This window comes from Phyllobates terribilis, unplaced genomic scaffold, assembly GCF_046119375.1.
Source record: "Phyllobates terribilis strain yellow unplaced genomic scaffold, ASM4611937v1 Scaffold_5__5_contigs__length_657084704, whole genome shotgun sequence".
In the NCBI taxonomy this organism is placed as follows: Eukaryota; Metazoa; Chordata; class Amphibia; order Anura; family Dendrobatidae; genus Phyllobates; species Phyllobates terribilis.
Genome location: NW_027362765.1, coordinates 621,429,116 through 621,442,626, shown reverse-complemented (window position 1 = coordinate 621,442,626; position 13,511 = coordinate 621,429,116). Strand labels below are relative to the sequence as shown.

Below are 13,511 nucleotides of genomic sequence, written 5' to 3'. Positions count from 1 at the left end.
AGGGACCACAGACTGTTCGCACTTATTAGTTATTGGAAAGATAACAATGGAGTGCATGGCATACACACCTCCTTCCAACACATGTAATATATGTATACACCCTCGTACGATAACTGCTAGCTTTAAGCTAATCAAAGAAAGATTATTTGCTGCCATCACCAATCAGTTTTAAATACAGGCCTGAGTGGACACCTTATAGGTAGCGTGTGGCTTTGGGGGAGGAAGGATTACAGAGCAAAAGAAACAGAACTATTAAATTTTATATTTAATCCAAAGAAAGGCAGTGTTTATGAAAAAAATATACAAAAGATTTTACAAACGGGGACAAAACAATACAGTATATACAGTTACACAAAATAAAAGGGATTAACAGAAGAGTCGATGCAGTTTAGCTGAAGGGGAGCACTGCAATGGACAGTTTATGGAACGTGACCCCTGCTTACACAAATATGTATCTCCTTGTCATGAGTATAGATCAATATTCGGCTTGATCTTTTATGCCAAAGGGGGGCCCTGCCCACACACTCCCCTGTGGTGACCTCACGTGGGCAGGTCTCCGCCCTTCATGATTTTATTAAATCTCTAATTTTGGTGATATCTCCTCGCTCGATAATCGCAGAAGTTAGCAAGTGATGCCATATGAGAGACCAAACATGAGATGACTGCTGTCCGTTACGTTTGCCCTCTTGCGTTACAGCTCACCGGTAGGCTCACAGATACGGAAAAATATGCGTACTATTCCATTGTTAGCCCCACCGCTGAAAATGTGTGTCCCATCACAATCGGAATTCTAGAACTTCCGATATTCCACATTTCATTTTGGTGCCTAAGCATCCGCCTAATGAGCAGCTGGGAATGTCTTGGCTACTGTAAGGAGTGAGATAGATAGTAAAACATCTCGTTAAGGGTTCAAAGGCTCTCTCAAGTGGCATACTCGTTACCACTTAATCAAATACACAACTCCTTCAGTCTCCGACCCTTATGTTCAATGGTGTCTATTCACAGGTCTCCTTTAGCAGGAGCTCCATTTCATATGGTAATTAGCCTGGATAATTGAGTTTGTCACTTCTTGTGTGCACTGTGCATAGAAGCAGCTTTTTTATATTGCTAGCTCTTCTCCTTTGCAAATAGTATAGGGGAGGGGGGGGGGGAAGAGGGGTTTGGAGGGAGAGAGATTTTTAATATTTTCTATGACATACCCTATATGTTTGGGCACGTTGCAGGACTTTCAGGAGAAAGCGCTATGTGACTTTTTGAGCACATATTTGTCTGGAATAGATTGAGGATACGAGGCTGCTTGGCTGCTTAAGTGCCTGAGGTGACAAAATACTACCCCACCACCACAACAATTGACCATCCTTTTGGAAACTAAACCCATCGATTAATTCATCTACGGGTGTAATGACTGACTATTTTGACCCCAAAAGGTGTTTTCCACAAATAAGCACAAATTGGTGTTTTAAAGGGAAAATTACTAATCTGCCAGCTTAGTGCCCAATAAATTGTAGTGCTCAACTTGGTGTTTCATGAGAATCGCACCCTGTGAATTGTTAACTAGGTTCTCCTTGCTACAGTGATATCAAAAGTGGATGGTAAATGTGGTTTAGGCACACTGTGTGATTCAGCAGGTAGTGGGTCACTTGTATTTGGGAGCGCAGATTTCCCTGGATTTTATTTGAGGGGGTGGGTGTGGTAGTGGTGTCATTTTGCCAGAGCCTTTGGACTATCAGTTATGTGGAAATGCCCTATTTATCAGACGTTAGTGTGGGTTTATTATTTGCTGGATGAGTTGAAGCTTTTAAAGGATAGCATTTTGAGGTATATAATATTTTTTTCATTAAGGCTGGTTACTAGTAGTGTTGAGCGAGTATGTTCTATTAACCCTTTCGCCGAGTACGCTCGGGCCGAGCACACAGAGTATTTACAGCTGCTCGGTGATATGCTTGAATCGCTCCCATGTGCATGATTTGCGACTGTTTGACAGTTTTATTACATGGGAGGAATGTCCATTTCTTACCCATTCCTCACATGTAATAAAGCTGCCAAACAGTTGCAAATCATGCACACGGGAGCGATTCAAACATAACACCGAACAGCTGTAAATACTCGGAGCTCGGCCCGAGCATACTCTGAACAGAACATACTCGCTCAACCCTAGTTACTACTAGAACAATTTTTTTTTTGTGTGGGTTATTTAAGGCCTCATCAATATCTGGTCGGTGGCACTGTGACACCCCCAACGATCAGCAGTTCTCAGCGCCAGCCGGAGGTTCGCAGATGCTGCGTGAACACATTAGCTCTGTCAAAATTATAGTGGCTACGGCCGGGTACTGCAGATCTGCCCACTCAGGCATGGCCAAAATAGAAATTAAGAAGCTAGAAGCAGCCTAAAAAAACCCCAAAATATAAGAAACTGAGAAAGAGACCAGAGTCCAAAGTAACGTCATCTGTTTCATTATAGTGAATGTTTTTGTCGGGGGATCGTCTAAATCACGATTTTTGGGGGATGACCCAAGTGAACAGAATAAGGTGAACTTAAAATGATATTTTAATTTTTTATTCCACCTCTCAAAAGTCAATACAAGAATTAACTATAAACTTTTTAAATTTTTGGTTAACAGATATATAAGGGCTTTTTTTTTTTTTTAACATACCGTTCACCGTGTGGTAAAAGCTCTTTGATCTTTAGGTCTTTACAATTAATGATATCAGACTACAGTTTTTTTTTTATTTTTATTTTTTTTATATGATTTGCTACTTTTGCGCACTAAAACTATATTTTATTTTTGCATCACATTCTGAGAGCTGTCATGTTTTCATTATTTTTTCTGCTAACAGCCGAATGTGGGCTTGTTTTCTGCAGAATCTTTTGACGTTTTCAGATATAGCATTTTTCTTTTAATACACGACTTTTTGATGGCTTTATATTTTTACAATGTCAGTATACTAAAAAAAGAAAAGCTACATTTTTGGCATGTTTATTTAGGTTTCTTATGGTACAGGATAAATAATGTGAGATCGCCACATCCTGATTGACAAACTATACCAATTATTACTACTAGTTTTTTTTTTTAGCAATTTTACTTCGTCCAAACCAGGGGACTTGAATTATTGCAGTGCATGGGATCAGTCATCAAGATTAAAACTATTTCTGAACTGCAGTGCTTGAGACCTATTCGATTCACACACACACACACAGGGTCTGCCATAAGCAGGGTCTAACGCAAAGAGGTGGCAGTCCATGTGGGGAGAGGGTCAGAGCTGACAGCACTGTGAGGAGATCTGGAAATGTTTGAAAGGCCATGGAACCACTATCAGTATTCGGACGCACTATCAGTATTTTTTCTCAGGAGTGGGAGCCAAAACCAGGAGTGGGTGATAAATGCAGAATTGGTGACTTGTTTCTATTATACCTTTTCTCTGATTGAGCCAAAACTAGGTGAAGAACACTCAGCTCTGCTGTATCTCTACACAGGAGCTGCAGAGATCAGTGAGGAGGGCGTGTTCTCTCCCCTACATGGTGCTGCCTGCATATGATTGGTCAACCTCATGCAGGTGAAAAATGTACACACACTCCGGACGCAAATCTCTGGTAACACCCAGATGGCTTATAACAAATGATCACTTAAAGTTTACGACCCAACGTCTCTACAACACAGAGGAGAAATTAAAAAAATAAAAAACTACACTTCACTCAACTTTGCAGCCAGTATTCCACGATGTGGCCAGTTTTACATGCAAAAACTGATGATATGTCCTCTTTAAAGGGAATGTATTTTGCTCTTTGATCATCAAACACACTGGTCACCAACTGTCAGAACTTTTATTTTTTTATCCACCAACAGTTGATTAGTGCCCCATTCAGGTTTTATCCATTTTTCATAGAGTGAAAACAACGTCTTCGGTTTCTCTTCCATGTCGAATATATATTTATATGCTATAATAGCAGAGTCGGTTTGGCAAAACGGATGAAACTGAACATGCTTCAAGTGTTACGGATTAAAACACATTGATCAGTTTTAACCCCTTAATGACTGCAAACAGGCCTTTTTAAAATCAGTTATTACTGTGCCGTATTCCTCAGCGCAATAAATAAAGCAATTGAATAGCATTCCACCAACAGGTGAAAATCCAGGTGTCAACTGTATAGTACAGCTGACACTGTGCTGCATAGGTCATGATCGGTTTTTGCACAGATTGGAATCATTTAACCCTTAGATGCTGCTAAATTGTGACAGTTGCATCTAGATGGTTAAAGGGAGAGGGCTCCCACTTTAAGCCCATCACAACTCTGCAATCATGGTCCCGATCCTTGCCTAAGGCTAGGCCCTGCAGACTGTCAGTGTGAAACTGAGCTCTCAACCACTGCAGTACAGAAATATTCCAGTGCATGAAATTATCAAAATTAAAACTATTTAAGTCCCATAGTGGGGGCAAGTAAAATTGTAAAACTAAATAAAAAATGTCAATAATAGATGTAGTTTCTAGGCACAAACTAAAACGGGAAAAAATTATTTATCCTGCTCGAACACTGTTGCCATAGAAAATTTAAGACCCCCCCCTCCCAAATCCAAAGCCAAGACATTCCCAGCAGCAAATGCCAGGTTTGTCGGCACCGACACAAAATATGGAATATCGAGAGTTCTATACTTCCGATAATAATGGGACATGTATTTTTAGCGGCAGGGTCAGCTAAGGAACAATATGCATAATTTTCCGTAGCTGTACGCCCCTCCGGTGAGCAGTAATGCAAAAGTACAAAATAACAGACTGCAGCTATGCCATGTGTGGTCTCTAAAGAAATGTAAATTCATAATGGAAAATATGGTGTCACTTTCGGCGTTCTGCGATCAACCGGTTATAAGTTATCACAGAAGTTAAGAGATTTTAATAAAAATATAAAGGCTGGAGCCCAGCTCACGTGATGTCATCACAGGGGGTGTGTGGGCAGGTCTCCCCCATCGGCATAAAAGATCCAGCCGAAGATGGGTCAGTACTCATTGCAGGGAGGTATACATTCCATAAGCAAGGGGTCTCGTTTGATAATGGTCAAATTTGAGCACCTCCCCTTCAGCTATGCTGAATCGTCTCTGCGGTCTTTATAGTAAGTCTTCTATTAATCCTTTTTACTTTGTGCAACTGCACATGTATTGTTTTGTCTCCTTTTGTAAAACCTTTTGTATATTTTTCAAACACACTGCCTCCCTTCTGGACTAAAAAATGTAACAATCCTGCTTCTTTTGTTCTTTAATTGTTCCTCCTCCGAAGCCATATACGCTAGCAGAAAGCAGGCGTCCGATCAGGTCTGTATAATATTTGAAATCTGGTCGGGGGTGGCAACGAATAATTGTAATTGGGCTATTGTGAAGCTGGCAGTGACCATACTGGGGCGTATACACATATTCCATGCATTGGAATCCGGAGGTCTGCAGACCATACGCTTTCTGCTCGCTTGCCGATAGCTACGTAGTGAGAAATCGGGGTCGTGTCCGCGTGAATCTCTGACAATCCTGACAGAGTGACAGCAGCGGTGGGATATTGTGTGATTTCCCCTGTGTCGATCCTGACAACGGTAAAAATAAAAAATATTTTTTTTCACTTTATCATAGACACGCACAAAAAAAAAAAAAAGTAAATCAAAGTCGTATGTTGAAAAACAAAAAAACAACAACACTTAAGCATTGAAAATGTCAACTAGTGTCCCAAAAAATAAGCCCTTCCATGGCTTTCAGGTGAAAAGTAGAGTTACAGCTCTCAGAATAAGGCAATGCAAAATATAAATTATATTTTGCAAAATATTGATTTTAGTATATAAAAGTGGCAAAGTAGAATAAAAAACCCTACATAAATCTAATAATCTGTTATCGTACGGACCCAAAATACAAATATCACTTAGTTGTTTTTTTTAAAATTTACTTTTTTTCCCATCAGTTTTACTGCTCAGTGAATGGTATATAAAAATAAAAAACATTTGTTCAGGGTCTGAAAAATCTGAATAAAAAGTAATCAATAGATGTTATGTACCCCAAGATGGGGAACTAAAAAAACATCAGTTTGCAAAAAAAACAAGCCCTTTTACATGAATTTCTAATGAAAAATGAAGAAAACAATTTTTTAAATTCTGTATCCCAAAAATCAGAGAAGACTCTGTTCACATTTAGGCAAGTGCTCAGCATAGAGAACACGATAAAATCGGAAATAAGCCCGAAAAAAACGATTAACAAAAATGTTTATATATCCCAAAATGATAACAATAAAATTCAACTCATCCTGCGAAAAGAAATTCTATACTTTGGTCCATTATCTGTCAAAAGAAAAATAGGGGGGTTTCCACATCACAGGTAACTAAAGGCTCTGGAGAAGCGACATGGTTCAAATGAAATCAAGGAAACCTGTGCTTCAAAAACCACATTGCTCAATCCCTTTTGAGCCCACAGTGTGCCTAAAGTGTAGCTCGCTTGTACGGCAATGGTGTAGCGGAAAGGACCCAATTAATATAGGAGGCACGTATCTCCAGAAGCACAAGCTGTGCATAATGTACTTGGGTGCTAAGCTGCCATATTTGCAATTTTCCAGAATAAAGGCACAGAGTGCATGTTGGAGAGTGAAACCTACTGTTAGCAAAATAATCAGTGCAGATGTGTAATTTCCAAAAACAGTTCACTTTTGTTTGGCTAAGTGAGAGCTGCACGTGCACAGCCATCCTCATGTCATGCTCCATTCATAGCATTTGTCTCAATAGAGGTGATGCAGGCCAAGGAGCCTGGTTCTAAAAATGTGTGGGGTCCCAGAGAAGGGACTCATTTATTACACTTCTCTCTAAGAAGGGAACAAGTGTTTAATGATTCGGTTATTATTATTTCATTATCATAATTCCTAAAATATTAAAAAGTAAAAAAAAAAAAAAAAAAAACAGAATCCATTAGTCAACTCACCAGTGACGCACTCGGCCAACTCTCTTCCTTCTCGCCCCTCTCCCCTCCTGCGTAATAGTCTTGCTAGGGCTGGCACTCCATCACAGTTTTTCACTGCCATTTTGTTCTCCTTTGCAGGACCATAAGAAAGATTTTTGAGTGCACCACAGGCAGCAAGTCTTACAGGAGCCCGTGGATCTTCCAAGAGACTTATAAGTGGTGGAATTCCTCGTAAACGGCATACCTGGGGAGAAAATAAGTAGTAGATATTTAACCTTTTAGTGACAGAGCCAATATTCACCTTCCTGACCAGGCCAAATTTTAGAAATCTGAGCAGTGTCCCTTTATGTGGTAGTAACTCTGGAATGCTTCTATATATCCCAGTGATTCTGAAAATGTTCTTTCCAGGGCTGTGGAGTTGGAGTCTGTCCATTTTGGTGGAGTTGGTATAAAATGGACCGATTCCTAAAATATATAATAAATTGGGTACAGTAGTACAATGCAGGATGTGCTGTAAATGTTTTCATAAGAATTTGGGAAAGTTATGAAATGTCCTATAAATGTCTTTTCTATTCCTGATCTAAGGATCTGGGCTTTTAGTTGAGATGAATCTGTGCTGCACTTTATGTACACGCTCAGTAGTGAGGCCGTGCTGTGGAGTCAGGGAAATCGAGGAGTCAGAATTGGCTTACAGACTCCACAGCCCTGTTTTTTTTGTTATATATTGTACTTCATGATTGTTGTAAAAAAAATTTCAATATGACTTTCGTTAATTTGTGAAAGTAACGCAAATTTGTCGAAAACATTGAATAAAATAGCAATTTTCAATCCCTATATCCTTAAACCAGTTTGTCATGCTGTACAAAATAATTAATGAATGAAATTTCCCATATGTCTACTTTACATCTGCATCATTTTTCAAACATTTTCAATTTTGTTAAGATGTTAGACTGGTTTAAAAGTTTAGCAGCAATTTCCATTTTTTAACAAATACATAAAATTTGATTCTTTAGGGACCTATTCAGATTTCAATGGATATTGAGGGGCCTATATGTTGGAAACTCTCCAACAGTGATTCCATTTTTCACCCCTCAAATACTTTAAAACTGATGTAAGTATTTTTTCTTAACCTTTGTGGTGCTTCAGAGATTAATGAAAAAAAAAAAAATTTACATTTTACCGCTAAAATGTTGCTTTAGCCCCAACTTTTTCACTTTTGTAAGAGCTAACATCAAAAAGTGGACCCTACAGTTTGCTAGCCACTTTCTTAAGCTCAGAGATATCCCACATGTAGTCAAAAAGTTTTACTTTGACAAGCGGCAACGCTCAGAACGGAAGGAGCAACATGTGAATTTGAGCATAAATTTGGCGGGCACCATGTGGCATTTGCAGGTCCCCTAAGGTGCCTAAACCGCAGAAACCCCCCACAAGTGACCCCACAGTGAGCATTTTGAACAGTCAATTACTGCACAGAATTTCATAACATTAGCTCATCATATTCAATATATCTTAACTTTTGAAAAAAAGCTGACCCCGAGCCCTACCTCCACCCCATGGGCAAAGAATAAAATAAAAATTATGAAATTAAAAAATACAACAAAAAAAACACACTTAATCTGACTAGGGGGATGGCACAAGTGCTGTCCTGCTTATTAATTATTGTGCTTTTGATCACTGTGATGGGGTTTATCACAGTGATCAAATGTCAGCAACCAATGGGAAAAATTCTAGCGGTTTCCTGGTGCAGAAAGGCAGATCTTGGTAGGTGCACAGCGCATGCGCAAGCCATTTTGCTTCATAAGGAGGAGGGTGGCTGTGGGAATGGAGTCACAGATACTGTGGGGGGCTCTGGGACAGTTTCTCTCTCCTCTGACAGGTTAGTGGAGAAAGAAATGATTTTTATACCGACTCTCACTATTTCATACATGATCGGGTGTCGGGAAAATCGGCCCCGATTGTGTTTCTTCCGAGTCTCAGCTACCCACTGAGACGCCAGATATATTTTTGGACCCCGAGGGAGGGACTATTAACCTTATTCCCGATCGCTGTTTTAAAACCTCAATGAGAGAATAAGGCCCACAGCAGCCACATGTGTTATGCGTATCGGCGGTCGTTAAGGGGTTAACATGCTTATAGATTTCTTTTTAGTTAGAACATGGTAAAAATCGACCTTTTAATGACATGCAAGAATCAAAACCAAATCTTGGTCATTATAATTTCCCATAGTAGTAAAAACTGTATTAACCACTTCGCGCCAGAGCCTGTTTTTGCCTTCGTGACCGGGCCAATTTTTTCAATTCTGACCACTGCCAGTTTATGAAGTAATTACTCTGGAACGCTTCAATGGATTCCCCTGATTCTGAGATTGTTTTTTCGTGACATATTGTACTTCATGATAGTGGTAAAATTTCTTCGATATCACTTGCGTTTGTGAAAAAATCGGAAATTTGGCGAAAATTTTGAAAATTTAGTAATTTTCAAACTTTGAATTTTCATGCCCCTAAATCAGAGAGATATGTCACACAAAATAGTTAATAAATAACATTTCCCACATGTCTACTTTACATCAGCACAATTTTGGAACCAAATTTTTTTTTTGTTAGGGAGCTATAAGGGTTAAAAGTTGACCAGCGATTTCTCATTTTTCCAACAAAATTTACAAAAACATTTTTTTAGGGACCACATCATATTTGAAGTCACTTTAAGGGGTCTTTATGACAGAAAATACCCAAAAGTGACACCATTCTAAAAACTGCACCCCTCAAGGTGCTCAAAACCACATTCAAGAAGTTTATTAACCCTTCAGGTGCTTCACAGGAATTTTTGGAATGTGGAAGAAAAAAATTAACATTTAACTTTTTTCACAAAAATGTTACTTTAGACCCAATTTTTTTTATTTTCACAGGGGTAACATGAAAAAATGGACCCCAAATTTTTTTGTGCAATTTCTCTTGAGCGTGCTGATACCCCATATGTGAGGGAAAACCACTGTTTGGGCGCACGGCAGGGTTCGGAAGGGAAGGAGCGCCATTAGACTTTTTGAATGTAAAATTTGTCTGAATAATTAGCAGACGCTATGTTGCGTTTGGAGAGCTCCTGATGTGCCTAAACAGTGGAAACCCCCCACAAGTGACACCATTTTGGAAACTAGACCCCTTAGGGAACTTATCTAGATGTGTGGTGAGCACCTTGAACCCCAAGGTGCTTCACAGAAGCTTATAATATTGAGCTGTAAAAATAAAATTTTCACATTTTTCCCACAAAACCGTTTTTCATCCCTTAATTTTGCATTATCATAAGGGTAATAGGATAAATTGCACCATGAAATTTGTTATGCAATTTCTCCTGAACACGCTGATACCCCATATGTGGAGGCAAATTACTGTTTGGGCACATGGCAGGGTTTGAAAGGGAAGGAGCGCCATTTGACTTTTTGAATGTAAAATTAGTTTGAATAATTAGCGGACGCCATGTCACATTTGGGGAGCCCCTAATGTGCCTAAACAGTGGTAACCCCCCACAAGTGCCACCATTTTGGAAACTATACCCCTTAGGGAACTTATCTAGATGTGTGGTGAGCACCTTGCACCCCCAGCTGCTTCACAGAAGTTTATAATATTGAGCCGTAAAAATAAAATGTTCACATTTTTCCCATAAAAAATGTTTTTCATCCCTAATTTTGCATTATCATAAGGGTAACAGGATAAATTGCACCATAAAATTTGTTGTACAATTTCTCCTGAGTACGCCGATACCCCATATGTGGGGGAAAACCACTGCTTTGGTGTACGGCAGGGTTCGGAAGGGAAAGGAGCGCTATGTTGGCTGGGATAGGTAGCAGACACCATGTCACATTTGAAGAGTCGCTGACATGCCAAAACAGCAGAAACCCTCACAACTGACCCCATTTTGTAAACTACACCTCTCAAGGAATTCATCTAGGGAAGTAGTGAGTATTTTTTAATTTTTAAATTTATACCATTGGGCAGTGAAAAAAGCATAATTATATTTTTACCACAAAAAAATGTTTTACCCTCAGATTTTACATTTTCACACAGGGCAATGGGTAAAAATGGTGCCGAAATGTGTCACACAATTTCTTCTAAAAGTGTCAATACCCCATATGTGGCTGTATCGTACCGCTTAGCCATACGGTGAGATTTGAGGGGGAAGGAGTGCTATTTGACAATTGGAGAACAAATTATTGTAGAATAGGCATTTGGATTTGGAACCACAAAATTTTCTGAATTTCTTTTGGGGGGCAAGGACCATTTTGCTTTTCCAGAGCCTTTCTGCTACCAGTAACTTGGAAGTCCATTATATTTTTAATAGATGACGGACCTGAGTGGGGACTAGCTTTTTTTGAGGACTGAGTTGAAGCTTTTATTGGGAACATTTTACGTAACATTTATCCGGCGCTCTAGGCTGAGCACTTACATCGGGGATTCCATCTAATTTTCCAAGTGATGTAATTCAGATGAAACCCCTGCAGGATCCATTCACTGTAATGAGGCAGCAGAGTTACTCTGGACTCCGTCTGGCCTCTGTTTAGTGGTGTCCTTTTTTTCAGAAGTGCACAAAACTGTGGCCAACCGCACTTTTATGCACGCCTAAAACAAATGACACCGTGGGATCCCAGGCTAGACGGCGTCCACAGTGGCCTATATCTGCCTCATTACAGGGAATCTTCCATCATGGGTTCTGGCTGAATCACGTATTTCAGAGATTTACACGGAAACTCTGGTGTAAGTGCTCAGCGCAGAGCACAGGATAAATGTGAGCAGAGCCTTACTGGGATCTTTGGGAGACATAATAAACAAATCAGTAGCAGGTGAATAATATTTGTTTTATTTATTTTTTATGCCGTTCCTAGTGTGATATAACTGATTAGATTACTTTATTCTTCGGGTCGGTGCGATTACAGAGATACCAGATTTATATCGGGTTTTTATGACTGACAGCTGTCACACACTAAAAGACGCTTTTTTTTGCAAAATCTAGTTTTTGCATCACCATATTTTGAGAGCTATAATTTTTCCATATTTCGGCCGATAGAGTCATGTGACGGCTTGTTTTTTGCGGGACGAGTTGACATTTTTATTGGAACCATTTTTTGGGTACGTGACATTTTTTGATCGCTTTCTATTCCGTTTTTTGGGAGGTAAAGTTAAAAACAAACACTTCAGGAATTGTTTTTTGAGTTTTTTTTTATGCCGTTCTGCGTGTGGTAAAAGTGATCAGGCAGCGTTATTCTTCGGGTCAGTACGTTTACAGCGATACTACACTTATTGTATTTTTTTTATGTTTTGGCGCTTTTACACAATAAAACAATTTTATAGAAAAAAAAATATTTTTTTTGCATTGCTTTATTCTGAGCGCTATAACTTTTTTATTTTTCGGCTGATGGAGCTGTATGGCGGCTTTTTTTTGCGGAACAAGATGACATTTTCAGTGGTACCATTTTTATTTCTATTCTGCTTTTTGATCGCATTTTTTTCCACTTTTTGTTTGGCGATATGATGAAAAAGCATATTTTTTTGCTCCGTTTTTTATTTATTTTTATTACGGTGTGCACAGAAGGAGTTAATTAGTGTGACAGTTTTATAGCTCGGGTTGTTTCGGACGCGGTGATACCAAATATGTGTACTTTTTTTGGTTTTGTAATAATATACGGATTTATTGGTTTAATATTTTTATTTATTTTGTGATTTTTTTTTTTTTTAATAGTTTAAAAACTTTTTTTTTACATTTTTACTTAGTCCCTGTATGGGACATTAATTTTTATTTTTCTGATCACTGATCTCATGTAATGTAATAGACATATATTACATTACATGAGATCTTCACTGACTGTTTCAGTCAGTCTCCTGTCTGGCATCAGCTACATACAGGCTGAAGCCAGACAGGAAGGACACCATATATGGCAGAGCTGGAGGCGGTCATGTGACCTCCAGCTGCCATAGCAACCCCAGGTCCTCAAACGAAACGGAGGTCTTCGGAGGTAAGTAAGACGACCCCCTCTCTTCCTGCTGTCTCCTATATGCCGCGATCACTATAGATCGCAGCATATAGAAGACAGCAAAGGGTTAACATCACTGGGACCTGATCTAATCAGGTCCCGATGATGTACCCTGTCAGAGCTAACGCTCTGCACCGGAATCGCAGTGCTTGCAGGACCCTGGGGGTCCTGAGCACTTAGAGACCACCCACCGTTTTTAAACGTCGGCGCTGCACAGAGCCCAGGCAGCGCGGACGTTTATCTACAGTGGGCGGTCGGGAACCGGTTAAAAGGGAATCTGTCAGCAATATCAACTTCTCACCCCTCAAAAGAACACATTTATGGGCACGCAGAGGGTTCTAAGCAACAAAAATTAACCTTTTACGTAATCTGTTACTGTATTCCTGCGAAATCAGAGTTTGGTTCATGAGGTCGTAATTTGCCGGTCCTCTTTAGGCCACGTTCACACGTTCAATATTTTGTCATTATTTTACATCAGTATTTTTAAGCCAAAATCAGGAGTGAGTGAAAAAATGCAGAAGTGATTACGTGTTTCTTTTAAACTTTTCCTCCGACTGTTTCACTCCTGATTTTGACTC

At 39.4% G+C, this 13,511-nt stretch overlaps 1 protein-coding gene across 5 annotated transcripts in view; it reads right to left on the bottom strand.

The window, feature by feature from the left end:
- The window catches only part of LOC141273772 (catenin delta-1-like), a 124,263-nt gene that overhangs the window by 54,391 nt on the left and 56,361 nt on the right, over positions 1-13,511 (bottom strand). For all 5 annotated transcript variants that reach the window (XM_073686114.1, XM_073686111.1, XM_073686110.1 and 2 more), the window contains one exon: positions 6,936-7,158. In XM_073686114.1, coding sequence (XP_073542215.1) covers positions 6,936-7,158 — 223 coding nt within the window. The remainder of the gene's footprint in view (positions 1-6,935; positions 7,159-13,511) is intronic.